Genomic DNA, 25,131 nt, shown 5'->3' with positions numbered 1-25,131 from the left:
CGATGGGCAATGCCATAGGGCGTTGGGTGATGCTGTTGTACCGATGGGTGATGCCACGGGGCGATGGGTGATGCTTTGGTACTGATGAGTGATGCCGTAGGGCAATGGGTGATGCTGTTGTACCGATGGGTGATGCCATAGGGCGATGGGTGATGCTGTAGTACCAATGGGTGATGCCATAGGGCGATGGGTGATGCTTTGGTACTGATGAGTGATGCCATAGGGCGATGGGTGATGCTGTTGTACCGATGGGCGATGCCATAGGGCGATGTATGATGCTGTAGTACCAATGGGTGATGCCATAGGGCGATGGGTGATGCTGCGGTACCAGTGGGTGATGGGCAGTACCGATGGGCGATGCCACGGTGCCGTGCCTCTCTCCTCTCCCACCCAGTGCTCCCTCCACCTCAATTCTAGATGGGGAAAGCTCCTATCCACACAATCCCTTCTGTCTGACGGGAGCTTGTGCCACAGAGAAAAGCATCCTAACCACTCGGATGAGAGGTGCGTGGCCCTGGAAAAGATAATTAGAGGAAGGACGCACTCTCAGTCCTGCGATCACGTTTCTTCCCCTTCCCCCATGGCTCCCTGGAAGAAAACATCCTTTTTTTTTTTTTATTTCTTTGTTCTTTCATGGTTCAGCATTATAATTATTGAGATTTCACTGCAGGGCAAAATGATCATTTGACAATGTAAGTGGGGAAAATAATTCTCATGTTATCCAGCAGCCTCACTCTTATTATAATTATGGCAAAACTCCTGCAGACTGAAGTGGGGGCAAAGATTTTCCTCCTATGCAGGGATTTGTCTTTTCAAGATTTCTCAAGATTTGATTGCAGATGTGAGGATTTTTTTTCCCCTCCCCTATTTTTAATAACCCGAGTTTGTTGATGGATGACAGAGGACCAGAGGACCTGTTGTTTTCCCCTTAATTTTCATTAGGCATTTTCCATTTCTGTCATTCTCTGTGGTCGTGATGGATTTTTATGAGCAAATCTCTTGGTTAGAGCCATGCGGAATTGTTTGTACAGCGACATCTACAGCGGCAACAAAACCCAATTAAAAATCAAGGGGAAATTTGATGAAATGCTGCAAATGAGCCCCTCTCTAAACGGGCAACAATGATCGCATGGTCTGTGCTGACGGTTTCAGTGCCCGATGCCAAGGTTGGGGCGTGGAGGCAGCTGCCGATCTGATGCGAGCCGGCACCGTGGCTGTGGCTGGGCAGGGCTATGTGGTCACCACAACCTTGGTCTGGGCAGGCTGAGGTCGGGGAAGCCCGTGGGGCCGTGCTGGAGTAAGGTGCAGTTGGAAGAAGGTTGTGGCTGAGATAATATGTGAGTGCTGTAATATTTTCTTCCTTTGGGTGGGCACTTGTGCCCATGGCGTTGGCCGTACTGTTAAAGGAGGCTCTTCAGATGTGCATCCTTGCTTGCAAACCATCCTTCCTGGGTGATAAGGTCTGCTGTGTTCCTCATGCTGTACTTCATCCATGCCCTGGCCCTCCATATCTGATGAAGGGTCTGGAGCCCAGGGGTTCTGGGAGCAGCTGAGGGCTCTGGGGCTCTTCAGTCTGGAGAAGAGGAGGCTGAGGGGAGACCTCATCGCTCTCTGTAGCTCCCAGAAAGGAGGTGCTGGGCTCTGCTCCCAAGTGACCAATGATGGGATCAGAGGAAATGGCCCCAAGTTGTCCCAGGAGAGGTTTAGATTGGATGATGGGAACAATATCTTTACAGAAAGAGTGGTGAAGCCCTGGCAGAGGCTGCCCAGGACAGCGGTGGAGTCTCCGTCCCTGGAGTGGCTCAAAAACCATCTAGAGGTGGTGCTTTGGGACATGGTTTAGCAGGCACGGTGGGGTTGAGCTGACAGCTGGACCGGATGAGCTTAGAGGTCTTTTCCAATCTTAATGATTCTGTGATCCCTTCCTCTGTCCCTCTCCATCCCTTGCTCCGGTCTCCCTGGCCGGCTGTGCCGGGACTGGGTGCCATGGCAGGGAATTGCATCTCGGTGTATGGGAGGGTGACCCTGTTGTCCCCTGTTACCCTGGGGCTGATGGAAATGAGCTGACAGAACAGAGGCAGCATTAGCCTAATTATGGCCACAGCGCTACCTCGGCGCTGAATTTTCCTTTCTTAGTGACTTCCTGTTTTCCTCTTTGAGATGCAAATTTTTGCACAGTCCTCGATCCAGATTCTCGTCTCATTAGCATGAAATCTGACTGGTTCCACGGTTTTTTAAATAGCAAATTAAAAAAAAAAGAAGTAGTTAAACACTGTGCACAAAGTCGCAGTCGAGCTCCTGCGACTCTCGGGGCCAAGAGGTGGAGGGGCTGGTGGGGAACGTGCTGTTGTTTTTTGGGGGAATCACTGAGTGTTATAATTTGCTGTGCCAGGCTGCTCCGCTTTGCTCTTGTGGAGCTGAACGGCAGGCTGGCGTCAGCGCGGTGGGTGCCACGATGGGCAGGGAGCAGTGGGCACAGACCCTGACCAGCATCCCAGCCCCGTGCTGGGCCATGTCCCCAAGACCCACATTGAACTGCATTCCCAATCCCACCCTTGGGGGCATTCTGAAGCCCCCAACCCACCCTCAGCTGTGCCCCTGAGCCCCCAGCTCCATGTTGAGCTGCATTCCCAAGCCCCAATCCCACCCTGAGCTGCATTCCCAAGCCCCAAGCCCACCCTGAGCTGCATTCCCAACCCCAAATCCCACCCTGAGCTGCATTCCCAACCCCAAATCCCACCCTGAGCTGGATTCCCAAGCCCCAATCCCACCCTGAGCTGCATTCCCAAGCCCCAATCCCACCCTGAGCTGCATTTCCAAGCCCCAATCCCACCCTGAGCTGCATTTCCAAGCCCCAATCCCACCCTGAGCTGCATTCCCAAACCCAAATCCCACCCTGAGCTGCATTCCCAAACCCCAATCCCACCCTGAGCTGCATTCCCAAGCCCCAAGCCCACCCTGAGCTGCATTCCCAAGCCCAAATCCCACCCTGAGCTCTGTCCTCAGCCCACTCTGAAGCCTCTGCAGGAGCAAAGGCAGCAACGCGTTCAATCTGAGGACCGTAGCTTTGCATTTTGCTTCCTCCTGGAAAACGAGGCTAGTTATAATAGGAAATTTAAAAAAAAATGACATTAGAAAAATCTTTTTTGGCAATGAGTATTATCTCGATGGGGTTTGTATTTTTTTTTTGATGCCTGCCGTAAATTTCTGCCCGCTGCCGCTCAGCACCGGGAGGGGCTGGTAACGCATCCGAGGCAGACGGCACTATTTTGCGGTAAATGTCACTCGAGTAATATTTAGCTCTCCTCAGAAATAGAAATACAATTCTCACTAAAGCGACGTGCACGAGTCGGAGATGCAGCCTCGTGGCATGGGCTCGGGGAGGTGATGCTGCTACAGCCCCAGTGCTCTCCCTCCAGCCCCAAATCCCGCATCCCGATGCACCCCGGGATGCCTTTGCCTGGCATTGCCTTTCCTCTCCCCCACTTCCCAGGCCCTCCCTCCCCTCCGCTTTCTGCCACGTAATGAGTTTGATAAGAAATTGTCTCGTTAACAGGATTAGCCATGGAAATCTCTAGTCCCCTCCTATTCATTTTGTAATGCTCTTCATCCTGTTCTGTAATTTTCTGCTGGTATTAAGCAGCTCCGGACCACCTCAGGAGATGAATTCCTTCTCCGTGGGCATCCCCAACCCCGGGTCCGCTCTGCAGAGCTGTTCCCTCCCCGTGGGAATTCCTCCTCCATGGGTTGTTGCACTGGAAGTGTCATTTCCAAAGGAACGCACGCGAACAAATGACAGCGTCTCCAAACACTCCGGGAAAAGCTCCAGTGACTCAGAGGCAGATTAAAACTCGGAGAGGCAAACTCTGCTCTTATCGTTGCCCGTGTGAATCCAATTCTCTGGGTAGTGTAATTCTGGATTTCCTTCTAGGAAAATGACTTGCAAGTCCGGCCCTTTGGTAAATAATTCCTCTTGATTTAATAACTCCTGCCAGCCCGGCAGGAGGTCTTGCTTCTGGGGGAGTTAATAGAAAGAGATCTTTCTTAGCATCTGTTTTCCCAACCTTGCTGACTTGTCAGCCCGTTATCTGGGAAGCGGCATCCCGGTAGCGGGCACAGCACGGTGGGAGTGAGGCAAGTGGAGAAGGAATATGTCCAGAGCTGTTGCTCAAGGTGCGATGGGAAAAGCAGACGTGTGAAATAGCGCAGTCATTTGTCATTTTCTCAGGTGAAATGGAATTAATGTTTGCGATTCCCTTTAGCACCAACCTGGTTTGCGTTCACAGCTCTAAACCGCAGCCCTTTGCTTTCTCTCCCCCAAAAACCTTCCCGTGCACAATATTGGAACTTCTCTTACGCTTTCGTTGCTCAGAGAGAGAGAAACACAGATGGTAAAGCCGTCGCACCGAGAGTAAAGTGACAGAGATGCTAATTGTTATGTGGACTGTAAGGTTTCAGGAGATAATGTGTGCTTTAGGACAGGGTGAGCAGGGACGCTGCGAGGGGGAGAGCTGTATCAGGGTGATTCCCACCTGACCGATGCTTTGTGAAGGCAGTAATTTATTCACCAACATTCACTCCCTGCAATGCGAGTGTCTGTGAACAGATTAACTTCCTCTGCTTTGCTGGAAAGAAATGAGCGTCCGTGAGCAGATTAACTTCCTCCGCTTTGGTGGAAACTATTTGTCATGCTGCCGGTGATTAATTATTGCGGTGGGGTTTGCCCCCGAGCAGCTGGTGTGAGCTGGGAGAGGGGGGTCCAGCCGCGGTGCTGCCGCTGCTCCACGCCCCGTGCCACGTGCTGGCCGCTCGGTGCCGGATTGCCGATGAGAATATCTGATTTTACCTATCCTCCATTTGTTTTGGTGTGTGTTTTCCTAAGCCTTGCATGGAAAATCCCTGGCTCTGAAGGCTGTTCGTGCCAATCAGCCTGGCAGCGGGTGCTGTTGGAGCCCCTCGGCCAGGGCGATGCCCCATTCCGGAGCCCCGACAGCGAGGGACACCCCGGCACCCTGCGCACCCCATCTCCACAGGGCAGGGTGGAGATGCTCGGCATTGCGTGTTGCGGTCGTCTTGCAGGATATCTGTGCCGTGGGTGAAAGGAGAGCACCTGGGAGCCCTGCACCTTCAGCTGCAGAGCTGCATCCCGGGCAGGAGCTGAAATCCGGCAGCTAACGGCCGGAGGCTGTGGTTAACTCCTCTCAGAGATGTTGGATGACCGTGTTTGTAGACCAGCACACCACTGGGCCATAAATTCAGTGATCGAAGCCAAACTTGGTGCTCAGAAAAGCATTTCCTTTTCTATCTGTCGACTTGTCTCCACCAGGCTGGGGTTCTGCAGGTGATTCTGGAACGTGGTGTGAGCCGATCCGCAGGGGAAGGATGCTGCTGAGCAGCAGCTCTGCCATGCATGGGATGGGCTCTGCTAGGGGTGAGAAAGCCAAGGGCAGGCCCTGTCCCCCAGCTGTTCAGCAGGGAATGAGGGCTTCTCCCTGCCCTGTGCCCATGCCCAGCCACAGCTGGGTCCCCAGGGCACCCTGGAGCGAGGATCTGGCACCGCGGCTGCCAGGCAGCAGTGTGACAGCGAGGTGACAACAACATCCTCGCTTCAAGCCTCTCCTGCTTCTTGCTTCTCTCTCTCTCTCTCTCTTTTTTGTTTCATCTCTCCCTCTCAGAAAAGCTATTTAAATGCAATTCCATTCTTAAAACCTCTCCCTCATGCATGCCTAATGAACGCCAGGCAGAGCAAGGGGCCCGAGTTGGGATCCAATCGCGCCGAGTGTCGACAAGTCATTTGGAAGAAGCCCTGGGAGCGTGCCCGGTTTTATTACAGCGTAATTAGAAATAAAACCTTGTTGCAAGAGGAAAATGAGAGATGGGTGTTAAACCTGTAACGGGAGGAGATGGAGCCGTGCTTATAAAGAAGATTAAGGAGGGGAGGCGGAAAGCCCGTCACGACTCCCCGACTTCCACCCCTCCTCTGCTGTTTCCCCCTCCCCGGCTGCACAGCTGCCTGCCCACGCTCAGGAATGGGTGTGCGTTGGGGCTGCCTTGATTTCTGGATCTCCAGGTGTGCAGAGTGGGGCTCCCGGTGAAGCCCCCGGTGCCCGCAGGAGCAGGCGGCTCCCAGGGAAAGAGCAGCATGGGGAAAATCCCAGGAGCTGGCAGCTTCCCATGTCCTCCTGTGTCCTGGGCTGGACACAGCTACGCCAGCTTCTAGGGACGAGGTTTCTGGGGCATGGTGCTCCCTTCAGGCGCTCCTCTTGATGGAGGAGAGAGCAAAGAGCTTTGGTGTAAAGCCTGACCCACTTGCTCTGCTGGCATCGGTTGCGTTACAGATGCCCACGAAACTTCAAGGTGGGAGCGTTTGGCTGGGTGCGTGGCAGCTCTGCCAGCTCGGCTGCGTGAGGGGATTGTGCTGTCTTTGAAAGGGCTGAGGAGCGGCGACCGCCTTACACCTCCCCTGGGACCTCGACTGCAGGCAAACGTGTAAATAAATCTGTCAGATATTGGGCGGCTCTTATGAAATTTGCATTGCGCTCGAGTCGCGGTTCCTCTTTAGCATCTCTGGGATGGATGGATCTTTAATCTCAGTGCCCAATCCAGGTCCCCTCTGCTCTCAGCATGTGCTGGGCTCAGCCTGCTGAGATAAAAGGCAGCTCTGGTGCGTGGCCACCACCTGCCAGTGCGCTCCCACCCCAGCTGGGCGCTGTATCCTTGGGCTGTCCTGGTGAAAGAGGTGCCTGCATCCATCCAGCAGCTGGATGACCAGTGCCATGCCATCTTCTATGCCCTGCCATGGTGCTGGGTGGGAGTTTCCCTACCAGCTGGCATTCCTGGTTCACCTTGGGGATGCTTCTCATTCCTAGGCAAGCTCCATGCTGGGCAAATACCATCCTGGAATCCCAGCCGCAGCAGAAAAGTGCTGTCACAGCAGCAGCAGAAAATCACAGGCTTTGTTCTTTGGGGCTTCCCCCTCCATGCCTTCCCCCCAGGGAGGTGTTTGTCACTTTAAACGTGGCCAGAAATAGCACCAAACAGTGATTGGATTTGCCCAGGATGCCTTGGGTTGCGTGTGCTCCAACTACAGCTAATTCATAAACGCTGGCACCTATTGATTCTCTAGCAATTAAAATAGACTGCGTAAGGAAATATCGGCCCCAGAGTACCGAGGGAAAGTTACCTCATTAGTCTTATGAACTATAAAACGTGCTCTCTTCTGAAGCCCTGACCCCGTTGTTTTTATAAATCTCTGCTGGATGGAGCAGGAGTGGGTAACCTCTATCGACTGTCATTTTTCTCTTGAAATTGGGAGGCTCTTGGGACTGATGCGGGAGTTTCACGGCCACCACAGGCAGCTGGAGAGGATTTCGCTAACAGCAAATATGTGTGTACGTGTGGATACACAGAGAGAAACCCTCTTGATATTTGCTGTGTGGAAGACCCTTCTTGCCCATGCTTTTCCCTGGGTGAAGGGCAAGCTCCCAGGGTTGGACGCTCTTGGCTGTCCCACTCCTTCCTTGGGCACAAAGGGCTCTGGTGAGGCGTTTCCAAAGGCAGCAGCTCAGGTCTGGCTGAAAGAGCTATTAGAGGCACTTTGCTCTGTCCTGGCCATGGATGAACTTAATCCTCTGCTTCCCGCAAAGCTTTTCCACCTCCTGGCAGGCAGAAAGATCTGATTTTATTCGGCGACCTTCAACGTTAATCTCACTGGCAAACTCAGCAATAAGTCACTTTGGTGAGGTCTCTGACAGAGCTGTTTACATCACTTATTGCCCTGCATCTCTCACTTGAACCAGTGCAACACCGTTCAATGGAGTTGCTTGTCCTTTTCTGATAGGAAAAAAAGTATGGGAGCTGTGCTGTTGGTTTGTAGACCCTGTATTTAATGTAAGGGCATCTTTAAAGCTGTGGCTTGCAAAGGAGTAGGTGCTTCCTGCTGATGCGTGAGAGAGTGGTGGATTCTGAAACCTGCCTGTTCCCATCTCTGGGGCTGATGCTCTGGCTCCATCCCCAGCTCCGAGGCTTCATTGGGCCCATGGGCTGTGACAGCTGGGGGGCGAGGAGTCCAGGCAGGGCTTGGTTTGCACTCCTGCTCAGCAATGCACGTGTCGCTCTCCCCAGCATCTCCCACCGGCCGGGCAGGAGCTCAGGGCTTCGCTCTTCTTCACTTCTCCACATGCAGGAGTTTGGCTGTCGCGGGCGCTGCCGCTGCTGTCCTGGGGTGGGGAACAGCACCGTTGGTTTCCCCTCTCCCCTGGCTCCTTGCACATCACTCTGGCTCTCGCCAGGCTTTGTTTCCAGCGGAGAAGCAGCGCGTGTCTGCGAACAGGGCTGCGGTTAACCACGCACGGACACGTGCGGGAGGGGGGAGCCCAGTTGGGGCTGCCAGCACTTTATAAAACGCCGCCCTCCATTACCATGGAAACCGGCTCCCCCACCTCAAATTCCAGTGCAGCCAATGTTCTTCGCTTACTGGTTTGACGGGAGATGAAAAATTAATGCTTGATTTGCATGTTATTTCGGTTGTGCTGGTGGGACCGCTTCCGCTTCCACCTTACGGACATTTGCATGAATCCCTCAACGCCTCCGATCGGTGGTTGGGGGAGCGTGAGACTCGCGCTGCCTGCGTCTGCTCCCAGTTGCATACTGGTGCAGCTGCACTGGTGTGGCCGTGCTGTAGCACGGAAGCAAAACCGTGCCTGAGGATTTGGTTGGAGAGCCCTTGAGCCCTCCAAGCTGGAGACGCGGGTCCTGCGATGCCGTGATGGGGTGGATGGTGGGTGCCCCCCGGTGCCTGGGGCATCCCGCTGCTACCGGGGAGAATCTGCCAGAGGTGGTTGCCTCTGCCTCCTCTTACCCACAGCCAGGTTCGCGTTTTATTAAGGTTGCTATTTCTTTGCTCTTTAGAGCCCTTAATACTCTCATATCAAGCAATTAGAGTCAAATATGCACATCCAGCTAAGCTGCAGCTGGAACGGGGTAGTGCCAGCACAGCTCAGGGCTGCCGTCGCCTCGGCTCGTGCCGGGGATGTGCTCCAGTTCCCTGAGTGAAGAGCTCTGTGTTCTGCCAGTCTGTCATCTCGAGCACTTGTAGGGAGAGGCTCCTGCAGTCCTAACGCCAGAGCGCTCTGGGAGCACGTGCCTTTAGTTCCCAAATTCTATTCGAGTACCTTATGTTTAAGCTGAAAGGAGGGAGATGAGATCTTGGGAAGAAATGTTTTGCTGTGAGGGTGGGGAGGCCCTGGCCCAGGGTGCCCAGAGCAGTGGTGGCTGCCCCGTCCCTGGAGGGGTTCCAGGCCAGGTTGGATGGGGCTTGGAGCCCCTGATCCAGCGGGAGGTGTCCCTGCCCATGGCAGGGGTGGGACTGGATGGGCTTTGAGGTGCCTTCCAACCCAAACCATTCCATGGTTCTATGGTTCTTCTGCTGGGTTTGACCATGGCACTTTCCTCCACTAAAATTAAGAATATCCGGGTGCTTTCAAAAGGCACCGGAGGAAAATACAGCTGAATCTCCCCAGCAGCTCAGTCCTGGTTTACTAAGCACGGTGCAAGAACTAAAGGAGCTCTTTGTGGCCATTGCTGATTTAAAGACTGGGTTGAAAGATCTCAACTCTGAACATTCAGCTCTACTAATTGCCTTCTGCTGCTCTGCATTCACTGTGTTCAGCAGGGGGTGGTTTGGCTGGCAACACGGTGCAGCTGAGCAGATGGACCACCCTGTCCCAGCTGAGGCTCCAGTGGTGGCTGCTGCTGGAATAAACCCCAAGGGCCCCACAGAAACTGGGGTCAAAGGCTCCTCGCACCATTAGCCCTCAGCGGAACTGGGTTAAAGGGCTTCCAGGTGGGAAGGGGACCTTCTCTCTATTGCCTCTGCTTACCCTGCTCTCCATGTCACCACTGAATCACGATGCAGTCTTTCCTATTCCTGTTAATTGCTATTAATATTAATGATGAATTATGGGGGTATGGCTTTAGGAGTGACTCAAAGACTTCTTTCCCCATGTGCACTGGTGTGTCCAAACCCGGCCGACCAGAGGGGCTGTGCTACTCTCCTGCCATCCTCCTCCCAGGACTCAAATAGCAGCTCAAGCCCTTATTTGTTTTCACATGCTTCTAAGTAAGTTAAGCTAATTATTAACTCAGCAGGACGGATTCACTTTTAATTGCCGCGTTGCTATGCAGCACGCAGTGACATGGTGGTGTGAAGAAGCATCGTGCTGCTCGCTTTCTGCAGCCTGAATCTCAGCCCCGGGGATCTCAGGTGTGTGTGAGGGCATCCTTGAGCCCAGCTTTGTGCTGTGCCCGCAACCCTGGGAGCTGCTGTTGCACCCACAGGGCTGCTACGGCAAGAGCTGCAACTCCCCTGATTTGGCCCAACTTCGCCAGTCAGGGTGTGCCGAGAATCGTAGAACCATAGAATGGTTTGGGTTGAAAGGGGCCTCAAAGACCATCCAGTCCCACTCCCTGCCATGGGCAGGGACACCTCCCACTGGATCAGGGGCTCCGAGCCCCATCCAACCTGGCCTGGAACCCCTCCAGGGATGGGGCAGCCACCACTGCTCTGGGCAACCTGGGCCAGGGCCTCCCCACCCTCACAGGAGAACATTTCTTCCTGAGATCTCATCTCAATCTCCTCTCTTTCAGCTGAAAACCATTTCCTCTCATCCCATCCCTGCCTTCCCTGATCAAGAGCCCCTCCCCAGCTTTCCTGGAGCCCTTTTCAGCACTGGAAGCTTCTCTAAAGTCTCTCTGGAGCCTTCTCTTCTCCAGGCTGAACAACCTCAATTTTCTCAGCCTGTCCTCATACAGGAGGTGCTCCAGCCCTTGGATCATCTCCATGGCTTCCTCTGGACCTGCTCCAACAGAAAAAGGATCCACTTTGCCTGCCCGGCTCCTGCCCATGACTCCAGTGCTTGCCTGGAGAGCGAGGGCTCTGCCTGTCCTGGATGCTGAGAGCCTGGGAGGTGATGTTCTAGGTTGGGATTGGCTCACTCACCCTTCTCCTCCCTTTGTGTCTCCAGAAAATAGGTTTTTTATTACTTCTTACGGAGGTTTGTACATATCGGACGTGCAGAAGGAAGATGCCTTGTCCACCTACAGGTGTATCACCAAGCACAAGTACAGCGGGGAGACGCGGCAGAGCAACGGAGCCAGGCTCTCGGTCTCAGGTGAGCACACAGCGTCCAGAGCTGCTGGCGAGGGGTAGCCCTGCCCTGGAGGTCCCAGCACAACTCCTACACCCATCCAGGTGTCCAGTCCTGCATCCACACCCGTTCCCCTGCCTGCCCTTCCATTGCCTCTTTTCCCTGGGGTGCAGGAGGGAGCAATGGCATCGCTTCCTCCTGTCCCAACAAGAGGACATCTCAGTGAGGTGTAGGAGGTCCCATTGGGGCTGCACAGGGGTTTTGTGCCGCCTCGCTGCACCCCCAAGCACGCAGCCCCCCCGGTGCTGGCTGTGGTGGGCGGCAGCGCTGCGTGGCACCCCGAGCGAGAGGCGATGGGGTACGATGCGATGCGATGTGACAGCCCGCGATGTGAGCAGCCTGACGCGATGTGACGAACATGCAAGCGATACTGCAGCGGAGGCAGTGCAGTCCCGAGTGCCGGGTGTCTCGGGGCGCTCCCGGCTCTGCTGACTGCCCAAATGACTCCACTCGGGGAAGGGAGTTCGCTCGACTCGCAGCCACGAAGCACTCCCACTGCTTGGCTGCAGCGTGCCCGCTCCCTGCCATATGCTTTTTCCATCCTCGGGTGCTCGGGCTGTGGCTCCCGCGCCAGCTCCTCGAATTAACCCCATGGAGGGTAGGGAAAGGGTCCAGGATGGCTGGGCTGGGGCTTGCCTGACCTTCTTAGAGACGCGATGGTCCTGTGTCCCACCTATGCCCATCCTTCTGCACTCCACATGTGTTCAATCTGGCCTGGGTCCCTCCTGGTCACTGTCCTTATTTACACATCACAGCATTTTACTTCTGCTTGGGAGTAATGAAAGAGGTTTCTTTCCCCTGGAATTTAATTTCACGCCTGAGACTTAGTGATTAATTTTCTCCTTTCCCAGCTGCCTGATGGGCCCTTTTGCTTGTAAATTTTGAAATGTGCGACGGAATTTGTGTATTTTGCACCAATTAGGTGTCACCTTGAGTAATTCCTCTGGTGCTGAGTTTATTCATCCCATCAGCTCGTAAGATGGGTTTTCCCTTCTCCTGTCCGACAAGCTTGCTGCCCTGGCCACCGCGGGCTGTGCCGGCTGTGGACCTGCCACCCTGTGCCCAACAGAGGATGCGGCTGGTGTCCTGTGCCACCAGCAGAGCCACCAGCTCATGGGGACAAGGAGAGCTGCTCTCTCCTGACTGATGTCCAGGCAACGCAGTGATCCCTGGTGTCCCTATAGGGGGAAGCGTCACCACCTCCTCTGCACCGGGTAAGCCTGTTTCCTTTCCAAATCCAGACCCGGCAGAGTCCATCCCGACGATGCTAGACAGCTTCCAGTCCAGGGAGGTGAAGGCAGGCCGGCTGGTGGAGCTGCCCTGCATCGCTTCGGGTTACCCCAACCCCGCCGTCCGGTGGATCAAGGATGGGCGCCCGCTCCCCGCCGACAGCCGCTGGACCAAGCGCATCACGGGCCTGACCATCAGCGACCTGCGCGTGGAGGACAGCGGGACCTACATCTGCGAGGTGACCAACACCTTCGGGTCCGCAGAGGTCACGGGGACCCTCACGGTCATAGGTGAGAGCTGGCGGGGAGGCTTCTGTCCTGCTGCCTTCTTCGATATGAAGCCTTAAGGGTTTGATACAGCTGTATAAATTACAAGCCTTGTGTTTCAGCGTAGCGCGTCGCACGCTGGAAGCCAACATCTTGCGACGCAGCGTGTCCGATGTGGCTCTCGGAGCGCTTGCAGAAGGTTTATCGCCTTGCAGCAGCGCATCTGCGGATGAACCCCAATTTACCACTTCAGTCAGGGCAGGGAGAGGGGCTTTGGGAAAACCCAGAGCAATACACGGGGGTGTAAATTGCTGGATGGCAATGTCAGTTTTATGTTAGGTGCCTCTGCGCTTTGTTTTGTCGATTTGCATAAAATAAGCTCCAGCAGAACAGTAAATACCATCTGGGCAGGCAAAATATTTATTGGGTGCTTTGTTCCTGGGGCTGGCACACACCATGAACAACACCATGGTGGGCACACTGCTGGCAGGGCACCGCCCTGGCTTGTCCCTCGGCACACTGGCCGTGTCACCTACTGTGATGGCTTCTTCCAACCATTCTGCTGCCTTCACAGCAGTGCCGGAGCTGCCAGAGCTCAGGGCTGATGATAAAAGCAGGAAGGGTGGTGGGAGAGCCACCTGCCTCATTGTGCGGTGACATTTTACACGTCATAGTGACGGTGCTTCCAGGGCAGGAAAGGCAGAGAGAGAGCACGGTCATGATGAGATGCCTCCCAGCACCGCCAATGCCTCAGCTGCTCTTGCCCTCTCTCACACAGACCCTCTGCGTGTGACCCTCACACCAAAGAAGCTCAAAACGGGCATCGGCAGCACCGTCATCCTCTCTTGTGCCCTTAGCGGGTCCCCTGAGTACGTCATCCGCTGGTACCGCAACACGGACCTCGTGGTGGTGGATGACTACATCTCCATCCGGGGGATCAGCAACGAGACCCTACTCATCACGGCTGCGCAGAAGAGCCACTCCGGGGCGTACCAGTGCTTCGCCACCCGCAAGTCCCAGACGGCACAGGACTTCTCCATCATCACACTGGAGGGTGAGCTGGCTTCCTCGGGGTGGGCACAGTGTAGGCTTTTCTCTTCCTCTCTCCAAGCTGCTGCATCCCTGGGGCTCATGGGATGCTTTGTACATGGCTGGAGGGCAGCAAGACCCGTGGGGTGAGGGCTCTTGGTGCCACTGCTCCCACTGTGCGTCCTGGGCCATAAGCAGCTCAAGGATGCTGCACAGCCAGGATGGGGAAGGACCAAAAGAAGGGTTGGCTTGCCCGTCCCCAGCCCCTGGGCTGAGACCCTGCCTTTCACCAGGCATCCCTTCTCCTCACAAACAGATATAGAATGCAGATCACTGGATGTTTGGACAAGGGATGGGCACTCCAAGCCTCGTATCCCCTTTGAAGCGTTGGCAAAGACTCCCCAAGGCAGTGGTGGAGCCTCCATCCCTACATCAAAAACCATGTAGATGTGGCACTTCAGGGCATGGCATAGTGAGCACGTTGGTGTTGTGTTGATGGTTGGACTGGATGATCTTAGAGGTCTTTTCACACCTTAACAGTACTATGAGACAATGTCTGTACCAACCAGCACGTCCCCGGGCCCCTGCTCAGCATCCCCCTGCTGCAGGGATGCAGGCACAGCCACGCGTGGGATGCCAGCAAGGCTGTGCCGAGGCGGGAGCTCCGAGCCGTCCCACCAGCGGGTGACTGCTGCTGCCTGTGGCTGCCGCTCCCTGACCCCCCTCCTGCTGGGTGCCCCCCAGATGGGACCCCCCGCATCGTCTCCTCCTTCAGCGAGAAGGTGGTCAACCCCGGGGAGCAGTTCTCCCTCATGTGTGCCGCCAAGGGGGCCCCGCCGCCGACCGTCACCTGGGCGCTGGATGATGAGCCCATCCCGCGGGACAGCGGGCACCGCACCAACCAGTACACCATGTCGGACGGCACCACCGTCAGCCACATGAACGTGACGAGCCCGCAGATCAAGGACGGCGGCGTGTACCGGTGCACCGCGCGGAACTCGGTGGGCAGCGCCGAATACCAAGCGCGAATAAACGTAAGAGGTGCCTGTCTACTTTTAAATATCAGAATAGGACTTTTACTGGGCTTTTGGTTTTGTTCTGTTCCCCGGCCGATCGCTCCTCCTCACCTCCCCCTCCTCTTCCCAGTATCCTGGGTCTCCCTGGCTGCTCCAGCCCCTCTCCCTCATCTCCCTGCTCATTCACGCCTGCCCAAAGGGATGAGCCTCCCTCCTATTTAAGAGACGGAGTTTATCCAAGTCCAAAGCAGCTTTGGAGAGCGGGAGCTTGGCTCTGCCGGGGCAAAAAGGCAGCGCTCTCGCTTTTGGGGGTCCACTTTTCCCCACTGAGCCCCCACCTTGGTGTCTGCAAACACCGCTCCAAGGCACCCCACGTGCAGAGAAAAGGGGTGGTGGGCACAGCAGCTTCCTAGACCCCCCCCCAGTACTTCCCCGCGTGCCCCCCGGTCCCAGCCGGAGCCCGGCTCCCTGGCAGCGAGCGCGCCCGCCGGCGCAGGGATCTCCATGACAATCAATGATGAGGCAGCACGTGAAATTGTGGAAAATGAGCTTTGATTTGTCATGTCTGTATTTTCTTTGTCTGCTAAAAGCCATGGCCGCGTTAATCACCGTGTTATTAGGGCTGGAGCGCGTTGCTCGGTGTGTTGCAGGGAGCGCTCTCAGGCACAGGGTACGCTATCAGCCCCTGCCCATTAATAATCAGCAATTAAAGCTTCCAGGCTTACAGGTGAGAGCGAGACAGAGACAAGGTAGCGTTTATTTATCTGCTGAGAAAGAAGGCTGAAGGGCTGTGTTTGTCTGCGTCTCAGGTTTGAAATGGATCTGGTGGCTTTTTGGCTGGGATCCCAGGAGAGTCTGAATTTCGCTGCTCTTTGCTGCTAAACCCGGGGCAAGCGCATCCCTCAGCCACGAGAAGCCAGAGCTACGTTTTCAATGAGGGTGTCCCTGTTCCCTCGTCTCCCTTCTCCCCCTCTCTCAGGTCTTGACAGGATGTCACTAAATAGGATTTAGGGGTTTTTTTTTCCCCCTGGTACAGAGCAAGTCCCTTGGGAAAAGAGGCGGTTACAGAGCAAGATGCTGATTCTTTGTTTTCCCTCTCCTTTTCTACATGCGTCCCAATAGGAGAAAGACCATCCATGAGCTTATCCTGAGTGTTTATTAAGCTGTTATCCTGCTCCGTCCTTAGGATGAGGAGTCAAGAGAGAGTTAATCTTTGCCTTAGTTTGCTATTTCATGCAGTGGCTGGGAGAAGCGGGTCATTATTGAGGCGTGAAACCTCTTGTTGAGATGCTCACCTGCATCACTCTCCCAGTGCTTGAGCCACCACGAGAGCCACCAGGAACTGGTGCCTGTCTGTCTGTTTGGCGAGACTCAAGCTGCCAGCGGGAGGCCTCAGCAAGGTGGATTTTAGCAAAGGTGAAATATATTTGCCAGTAGAAGTCAGGTTTCCGTAGCAGCTCCCATTGAGGACATTTGGCCAACGGAGGCATCTTCTGAGAGAGGCTGGGACCTGGCAGGAGCACTTCTCATCTCTTCCACGGTTCCTATGCCCACCGGCGCTACTGGAGGTGCGCTGGGCAGCCACGGTTCCCGTTGCAGAACCCAGACACCATCCGACCTGCTCCGATGAGCAGTAGTGGTGCCTGCAGGCTCGGCTGCCCCAGCACTGGAGTTGCACCTGCGAAACCGGGGTGCGATCGAGGCCCGCAGCCCCCGTTTGTAGCTGCGCTGTTGCAGGCGTGTGCGAGTAGCTGTAGCTGGAGGATGCAGTCAACGATTGGCTTTCCCACCCCCTCAGAGAGGAGCTTGTGCTGCTCCTCACCCAAAACCAGGCTGAGTCCCAACTGCTCTAGTTACCTCCTTTGCCTGTGAAGCTTGCTCTGAAATAGCAGCAGATCTGTATGCAACCAAGCTGCCCTTCGGAATTAACCTAGCCTGCCTCTTCCTTCCTCTTGGATATGTAGGTCCACCGAGCATCCGAGCGATGAAGAACATAACAGCGGTAGCGGGTAGGGACACTTTCATCAACTGCAGGGTGATCGGGTACCCGTATTACTCCATCAAGTGGTACAAGGACTCTTTGCTGCTGCCCGATAACCACCGCCAAGTGGTCTTTGAGAACGGGACTCTTAAACTGATGGACGTCCAGAAAGGCATGGATGAAGGAGAGTACCTGTGCAGCGTGCTGATCCAGCCCCAGCTCTCCATCAGCCAGAGCGTCCACGTCACAGTGAAAGGTAAGCGAGCGGAGAGGCTTTCCCTGGATCAGATGGAGAGGCCATCCAGGTCACGTTGGGGATGTCTCTGCTGCGGGGTGGAGGCAGAGAAGCACCACACAGGGGACTCCGTGGCCAGGCAGCGGCTCTGCTCTGCAAACGCTGCTCCGATGGGAGCTCGGCTCCACCACCACAGCCCTCGGGAGCTGGCTTAGCTCCTGCCAGAGCAGCTACCTGGTCCTGCCTGCGTGCCAGCAGCTGCCCTGAGCCACGCTGTATCCATTTCCCGTTACAAGCGGTGGAGCAAGGATTTACGGTGTAAACATAACGTATTAAACCATCTAACCTTTGCTCGGATCACCTTCACCGATGTTTTTCTGTGTGTGTTAGCTTTTAAAAAAATAATACTCTCGGTCTTCCGAGCGCACAGAACATCTTAAAAGCTTCTCCAGGCCATCAATTATTCAGCCCCATTGAGGGAGCTATCAGTCCTAATGAATTGAGCCGGATGCATTCCCTCCCAGTGACTCGCTGAGATTGTGCCGTGAGTGTGCGGTGCTCCCGTATCTCCTGTCCTCAGAGTTGTCGGGTCGTCTCTGCTCGTTGCCAGCTCGGCGTTTGCAGTAAATCATTTAGACAAACACAGCCGCGCTGGGGACGGAGCCGGCCAATTGTCTTTCTCTGTCTCACCCAGCAGGGTATTTATGGACTGGATTTTACTCTGATCCCCCTCCCTCCCCTCCCATCCACCACTTTCTTATTAGGAATCAGGTTAGCAAGAGAGTGCATCAAGCTGATTATAGATGCTACCACTTGATTAGCTAATGCTCTTCTCCAAGGCTTTGCGAAGGGAAGAGCGGGCTGCGGATAACAGGGAAGTGTGGGGAGGACATCTCTCCCCTTGGGTCCGCAGGGGAAGGTATGGCCAGCTTTGCTTTCCTCGCCTTGTGCCAAATGCCCATCTACGTGGGAATCCCAGGGCTTGGAGAAAGGCCAGAGCTGAGTAACCACTGGGCTGAACAGGACAGGCAGGGAGCATCCATAGGGCTGTGTGTGTGTGTTCAATAACGGGATTCCCTTCTCAGGCACTGGGAGGTGAATCCTCGGAGCATCCTCGGAGGATGCAGGATGCTTGAGCCGAGGATTGGTATATTCTGGGAAGCAACAGCTAGCAAACCCTTCCGAGCCTGAATTTACTGCCTTGATTAGTGGCTGGTGACAGGCTGAGGAAGGCGAGCAGTGGAAGCCCGGCGTGGGGCTGCAGCACACGGCTCTGCCAGGGCCAGACGTCTTCATTCAGCTTGCTGGAGATTTACACCCAGCCCTGCTTGCTGGCTTCCTTATTTGCTTTGGCCATTGGATAAAAGGCCTGTGGAAAAGAATTGCAAAGGCCTTGGAAGATGGGCAGAGCTGGTTCTGTGGAGCTGAGTGAATAAATATAAGTGTGCGGAGCAAGGAGCACAGGTTGGTGTAGAGAACCGTAAAGCTTTTATTGCCACAAGTGCCTGGCGACCACATTAAGTGCCCCAAGTGAGTTATGCAGGTCTTTCTAAGCACGCAGCAGTAAAAGCTTTACAGCTCCCCTCCAGCACCGCTCCTCTGGGGAACAGGGATGGGCTGGCAGCCCCCAGCGCTGCTCCATCCATGATCCCTGCCTGGCGTTGAGGGAAAATCCTGCTCAGGTTTAGCTGCTGCTGCTCAGCCTGGGAGCCTCAGGTCCTCAACATCCCAGCTTCAAGCATGCTGTGGCTGCTTGGATGCTGCTGGGACCTCTTCCCTGTGCTTCCCCGGCAGCGTGACCCTACCACCCAGCCTGCTCCAAGGTGCCCCGACAGCTCCTTATGCCTGCAGACATCTTTGAAGCTTTTAATTAATCACGGGTGGGTTTCATGCTGTCCCAGGGCTCTCGCGTGGCTCTGCTTAGGTGACAGCAGTGATTCAGGGAGCACGGTGCTGACACCAGCTATGCCTTCTCCACAACTGGCACCATCCAGGACATGGTTTAGTGGCAGATAGGAATGATTGGACTCGATGATCTAAGAGGTCTTTTCCAACTTAGTGATTCTATGATGCTTCGCCCTACGGGAAGGCAGAGGCTCTTGGCTGGGGCTCCTCTCCAGAGCTCGGCTGCTCTGCTGTTGCGGTGTCCCGGGCTGCGGCCGCGTGTCCAGCTCCTGCGGCAGCCGCTCAGTGTGTGGGAAAGCCAGGGAAGGCCAGGAAAAAGGAGAACCGCAGCAGGACATGAACTGGGCAGGAGAGGCGAGTCGCAAGCTCCGGTTGTGGGGAGCTCGAGCTGGGAGAGCTCTTCTGTTGGAGGAGCCTGTCCTTTTCCTGTCGGCTCAGAAGCGGATGGTGGGGCGTGTTTGGAGAGGCACGAATCCACAAGCCCATCCCTGCTCTGCAATACACTGCAGTGCATTCCCAATTAATTATTCATTAATTATGGAAAGCAGGCAGTGCTGACTCCATGGCTCCGGCAGCCGGAGCCACGTCGCTGTTGCAGGCGAAGGGGCAGGTTGGCTCTGCCCGCACCCCCTTCTACTTGCGTGCCCACTGCTCCACAGAGCTGCCCGTCTTGGCCAAGGCCATGCAGAGACCTTTGCGATGCGCTGGGGTGGAGATGGGAGCCCCGGGATGTGTGTGGTGGCGTAGGGAGCCGCTCCTGCGCCTCTACGAGAGGGCAGGTTATTTCTGCCGAGGGGACAATTGGCAGCCTGCTAATTTAATTATGGGGAGTGTGGAAAGAGGAGCTCATCTACCAGGTGCTGAGCCTTGTTAAGCTAATTGTCTCCCTCTCTCCGCTTTCTTCCCCCCTCCCACATTGCCAGAGATGCTGCTGTTGCCTAATTAAGTTATCAGAAAGATAATGGCTGGTTCTGAATCTGGTGCCTTTAAGAAAAGCATCCATCTCATAATTGCTTTTCTGCGAGCGGATGAATGCTGAGGCGGAATTTCGGCTGGTGCAGGCGGGGTGATCGGGGCTTTCCCAGAGCAGGGCCTGTTCTGCTCAGGAGGCTGATGTTTCTCCATCATGATCTTACTGTGGTGGCCCAGCAGGGTGGGAGATGTCTTCCCATTGTCCTCTGCTCAGCAGCACCTTCCACTCTCCTCTGGTTCAGTTCCTGGTGGAAACCAGAGCGTGCTCTACTTTCTGGGCTGTGTCACCTCCTGGGGCAGCATTTTCCCCAAGCACCACTGTGGCACATCCCTCCTGGAGGAAGGTGTTCCTCGGATGGGCTCTCCAGCGTGTTCTGCCTCTCCCCTCGACAGTCCCTCCGCTGATCCAGCCCTTCGAGTTCCCACCAGCCTCCATCGGGCAGCTCCTCTACATCCCCTGCGTGGTCTCCTCCGGGGACATGCCCATCCACATCACCTGGAGGAAGGACGGCCACGTCATCCTCTCCGGTTCTGGAGTCACCATCGAAAGCAAGGAGTTCATGAGCTCCCTGCAGATCTCCAGCGTCTCCCTCAAGCACAACGGCAACTACACCTGCATCGCCAGCAACGACGCTGCCACGGTCAGCCGGGAGCGTCAGCTCATCGTGCGGGGTGAGTGCCACAGGGCCAACCCAGACACACGCCCGTGTCCCTGATGCCACCACCACGTCAGGCTCAGGAGGGTGTGCAATGAAGCAGGCAGGGAACAGAGTTAAGTTATGAGATTGGAGGGATATAACGTGGTCCTCCGGTTGCAGGAGAGATGCAGAAGCAGGAGGAGAGGGTGGGGAGCTGGGCTGAGCCAATGCAGCCGCCTGCCCGCAGGCAGGGAGGAGTTGCAAGAGGCTGATGGGTTTTTTTGCTATAGTGTCTGTCTTTTCTCTCAAATTACTCAGTGCCTCCTCGTTTTGTGGTCCAACCCAACAACCAAGACGGCATTTACGGTAAAGCCGGGGTGCTGAATTGCTCCGTCGATGGGTACCCCCCTCCGAAAGTCATGTGGAAGCACGCAAAAGGTAGGGGCGAGACACGGCAACACCTGGGGTGGGGAAGAGTTCCCTTTGGGCATGGCCACCTCAGCACCGAGCCTCACAAGTGCTCCTCTGCCTCGGCTGAGCTCTGTGTCTCCGTGTCCCCTGTTAGGAAGCGGCAACCCCCAGCAGTACCACCCCATACCCCTCACGGGCCGCATCCAGATCCTGCCCAACAGCTCCCTGCTCATCCGCCACGTGCTGGAGGAGGACATCGGCTACTACCTCTGCCAGGCCAGCAACGGGGTGGGCACAGACATCAGCAAGTCCATGTTTCTCACCGTGAAGAGTAAGTAACCAGGGCTGCGATGGGGAGTGACAGCGGATGCGTTGCTGGCGGGGCTGTGGCAGCACCCGGGGGAGGCAGAGGGTGACAGAGAAGGTGGCGGTGGCTGCGGGGTGGGTGGATGTCAGCAGAGCCTGGTCCAGCACAGCCCCCTCCTCCACGCAGAGGAGTCCTCACTGCACCAGCCTGGCTCTGCCCTCGGCTCCGTGCATCCCGTGATCGATGCGCAGGGCACGAGGAGGGCATTGATTCCTCTCCTTCAGGGACCCGCTTCCCTTTTGCTATTAAACACACTTTGTCCTTAATAAAACCGAGCAATCAATCTACATCATGCAGGAGGAAAGGAAATAGCTGGGCTAATTTGACAGGGATGGGCCGGGAAGTGTTGTTAGACACCGTGTTTGAACTGCGCTTATTATTGGATTCCTCTCCCGTTGCTATCAGCAGAATACATAATCTCCAGCTCCTCCTTATTTATTTTGATTGTTGCTGCTGTGAGCGTTCGAACCTCAAAAAGGAGGTGGTGGAGGGGGTACCAGCCTGGTCGGGCTCGCTCCTGTGTGTCTCCAGAGCGGAGCAAGGCAGGATGGGGCTTGGGAGCCCCCTGATCCAGTGGGAGATGTCCCTGCCCGTGGCAGGGGGTGGGACTGGATGGAATTTAAGGTCCTTTCTAGCTCAAGCCATTCTATGAAACTCTGCCCTGCCTGCAACAGAGGACGAGGCAGCGAGCACAGGGGATGGAGGTTGAGGCAACGCTGTGGCAGCCCCCACCACCATGAATGCTGCCAGGCAGAGAGGGTGCTCAGCCCTCTCCGGGCACTGCCTTGATTTTCTGGCATCGGTTTGATTTTCTGGCATTGGTTTGATTCTCTGGCATCGGTTTGATTTTCTGGCATCGGTTTGATTCTCTGGCATCGGTTTGATTTTCTGGCACCAGCAAGCATTTCTCTCAGGACTTCTCCCCTCCCCACCCAGCCTCTGCTTTTCCTGGGTTGCTGCTCCCCTCCCTGTCAGCTGTTTTAATTTATCCCGCCGACTGATGAATCGAAACGAGCGACTTCAAACAACGCACTTCAATAAGGCGCAGGTACAAAGCCGAGGCGATTAATCCCAAGCGAGCGTGCAGAAGTCTGGGAGCCTGCACCGTTGCCTTGTCCCTGCTCTCTCCCATAATTGCATCCCAGGACAGGTTGCTTGCTGACTTGAATAGCACATAACCTTATTATGCACGGGCTTCTACATTTCCTGGAGACCTCGCAGCCTTTGAAAAGGTTTGGATGAATAGGTAGACGAAGAGCCACAGCCAATTAAGCATTATGTGGAGCTCTTTGTTTTGTTTCATTTTGGGGTTTTTTTGTTTGTTTAGTGAAATGTCAGGCCAATTAAAGGCAGATCAGCGCCGGCTTTCCTTGAAAGTCAGGCCACTGCGGACTGAGTTAAATGAAAGTTAATCAGAGCCCAAACAAAGCGTGCTGGCGGTGGGTCAGCAGGGGATAGGGGAGAAGCGTGGCAGCCAACCTGCATCCGTGCATCCCCTTCTGCGATGCCGCAGTGATGGGCTGAGACAGGCGGGTAGCGAATGGTCAGGGCAATCCCGGTTTTCACGTACACGATGGGGGATGGTGTGGTTGAGAGCAGCCCTGCAGAGAAGGACATGGGGTGCTGGTCGATGAGAAGCACGACATCAGCCAGCAATGTGCGCTCCCAGCCCAGAAACCAACCGTATCCTGGGCTGCATCAAGAGCAGCGCGGCCAGCAGGTCAAGGAGGGGTTTCTGCCCCTCTGTTCCTCTCTTGGGAAACCTCATCTGGAGTATTGTGTCCAGTTCTGGAATCCTCAACGTAAGAAGGAGATGGAGCTGTTGGAACGGGTCCAGAGGAGGCTACAAAGGTGATGGAGGGCTGGAGAACCTTCCATACGAGGACAGGCTGAGAGAGTTGTTCAGCCTGGAGAAGAGAAGGCTCAGAGGAGATCTATAGTGACCTTTCAGTACCTGAAGGGGCTGCAGGAAAGCTGGGGAGGGACTGTTCATAAAGGCTTGTGGTGACAGGATGAGGGGGAACGGGTAGAAACTGAAGAGGGGCAGATTTAGACTGGACATTAGGAAGAATCTCTTCACCATGAGAGTGGTGAGACACTGGCCCAGGTTGCCCAGGGAAGGCTGCCCCATCCCTGGAGGTGTTCAGGTGTTCAGGTTGGATGGGCCTTGGGCAGCCTGAGCCAGTGGGGGTTGGAATTGGATGATCTTTAAGGTCCCTTCCAACCCTAACTATCCTATGATTCTATGAATGGATCGGAGAAGTGCGTGCAGCCCGAGCCAAGGACCCACCAGGGCCTGAAGGAGTCTGGTTGCTGCTTTTGTCCGGTGGTAGGCAAGGAAAGCTGCCCAGCTTTGCCTGTCCCAGTGTGGGAATGTAATCCACGGTACAGCCCACGGGAGCTTTCCCATCCCCGGGTGCCCACGCCGTGCTGTTCTGCTCCATCCCCCAGCGCAGGCACGCGTCTGCGTTGCAGAGAGCAGCTCGCAGCCTTGCAAAGGCAGCATTCCCTTCCCCGTTTGGGAAAGGAACTCATTAGCATCCAGTGAGGGATATTGCAGAGCTAAATGCAAGGAATGCTGGAGGCTGGGAGTGTGCCGGAGGGGGGACGGCTCGCTGGGCTGAGAGCAGGTGAGGAGCCCACCAGCACGTGAGAAACACCATTTAGCACATGGCTTCACGCCTCCCCGGGGTGGCGAGAGCCGAGCACGAGGGATGGAGAGGGTGACGTCCTCCCTGGTGGGCAGCGCTCGCTGGAGAAAGGGTCTTCTCTGCTCAGACCATGATGCTGGGGCGAGAGAGTCCGGTCAGGGGGCTGGGAGAGGGTCAGGTGCCTGCGCCCCGTGGGCACGGGGACGGACGCCTTTGGAAGTTTGCAGCCGTACAGCGAGAGCATAACTGATTGCTTCCATGCAATTTGAATTAATCTCATGCTTCAGGTGAAACTCAGCTAATCAGTGTAGAAAGGAAGCTGAAATGGGCGCAATCAAATTAACATCACAGAGACGGCTCCAAACAAGAAAGAGGGGGGAGCGAGGGAGGCAGGCGCAGCCCTTGTCACCGTTCTTATTCAGTTGTCACCAGCACGCTGCGAAGCGGCTCGCGCCCCAGCCCTGCGCAGGACGGCAGAGCTGCCGCCTCCCTTTGTACCCAGCCTTATCTCCACCCAGGCAGCAGGAAGAGTCTCCTGTCGGGTTCTTGTTAACAAGGCTCGTGGGCATGAGGAGAGCGTGGCAGGGGCACAGGGAGGATGGGCAGGCGCAGAAAGCTCTCCTGGGGGAAGCCTGTCTGTACAGGAGTACCTTGGGCTCTGGAACTGGTGTTCATGATGTCCCTGTACCTGGGAGGGAGGCATGGATCGGCTGTGAGCATCCTTTGGAGGGTCCCTCCACCAATCCTGGGCAATGCTGTCGCTCCACAAGCAGCAGAGTCACTCCAGAGTGGGTGTTGGGCACCGATGTGCCTCTGTCTACGCTGTCTTTATGGTTGGTCAGAGTTTTCTCTCGGTTTGCTTTGCTGCTTCCCCCGCTCTGGGCTGTGCACTGCTCTCCTGGGACCCTGGCGATTGAGGGAACTTGATATGTTTACATCCAAGGAGCTGCTTTTAATCAAACATCAATCAGTGCATTTTGCCAAAGCAGAGCCTGAAACAGAGCTCCTCTCCCAGGGCCACCGCTCGCTGGGAAGGGGGCCGATGCCTCGGTGGCTGCCACAGCGCCCTTTGGCCTCTGCAGCCGTGCATACCCTCTGTGCCACGTTGTGGCAACCACTGTAGTGCAAGAACTGAGTGCTGAGACCCTAAGGTGGCTATGTGTGCCCTTACACTGAGCTGTGCATTCTCGGAGCCAGAGCGATGGCCAGCCCTGTGCTCTGTC

General features: G+C 55.6%; 1 protein-coding gene across 2 annotated transcripts in view; it reads left to right on the top strand.

The window, feature by feature from the left end:
- DSCAML1 (DS cell adhesion molecule like 1) overlaps positions 1-25,131 on the top strand; it is a 118,153-nt gene that overhangs the window by 75,022 nt on the left and 18,000 nt on the right. Inside the window, exons 4-11 of one of the 2 annotated variants that reach the window (XM_054086804.1) lie at positions 11,025-11,171; positions 12,449-12,727; positions 13,482-13,757; positions 14,477-14,773; positions 16,713-16,985; positions 20,235-20,513; positions 20,798-20,917; positions 21,045-21,221. In XM_054086804.1, coding sequence (XP_053942779.1) covers positions 11,025-11,171; positions 12,449-12,727; positions 13,482-13,757; positions 14,477-14,773; positions 16,713-16,985; positions 20,235-20,513; positions 20,798-20,917; positions 21,045-21,221 — 1,848 coding nt within the window. Of the gene's footprint in view, positions 1-11,024; positions 11,172-12,448; positions 12,728-13,481; positions 13,758-14,476; positions 14,774-16,712; positions 16,986-20,234; positions 20,514-20,797; positions 20,918-21,044; positions 21,222-25,131 lie in introns of those variants that run through there. The other variant, XM_054086805.1, reaches the window with a different exon arrangement.

Source organism: Cuculus canorus, chromosome 23 (genome assembly GCF_017976375.1).
Source record: "Cuculus canorus isolate bCucCan1 chromosome 23, bCucCan1.pri, whole genome shotgun sequence".
Lineage (NCBI taxonomy): Eukaryota > Metazoa > Chordata > Aves > Cuculiformes > Cuculidae > Cuculus > Cuculus canorus.
Note: the sequence above shows the minus strand (reverse complement) of the source record. Positions and strands in the feature narration are given on the sequence as shown.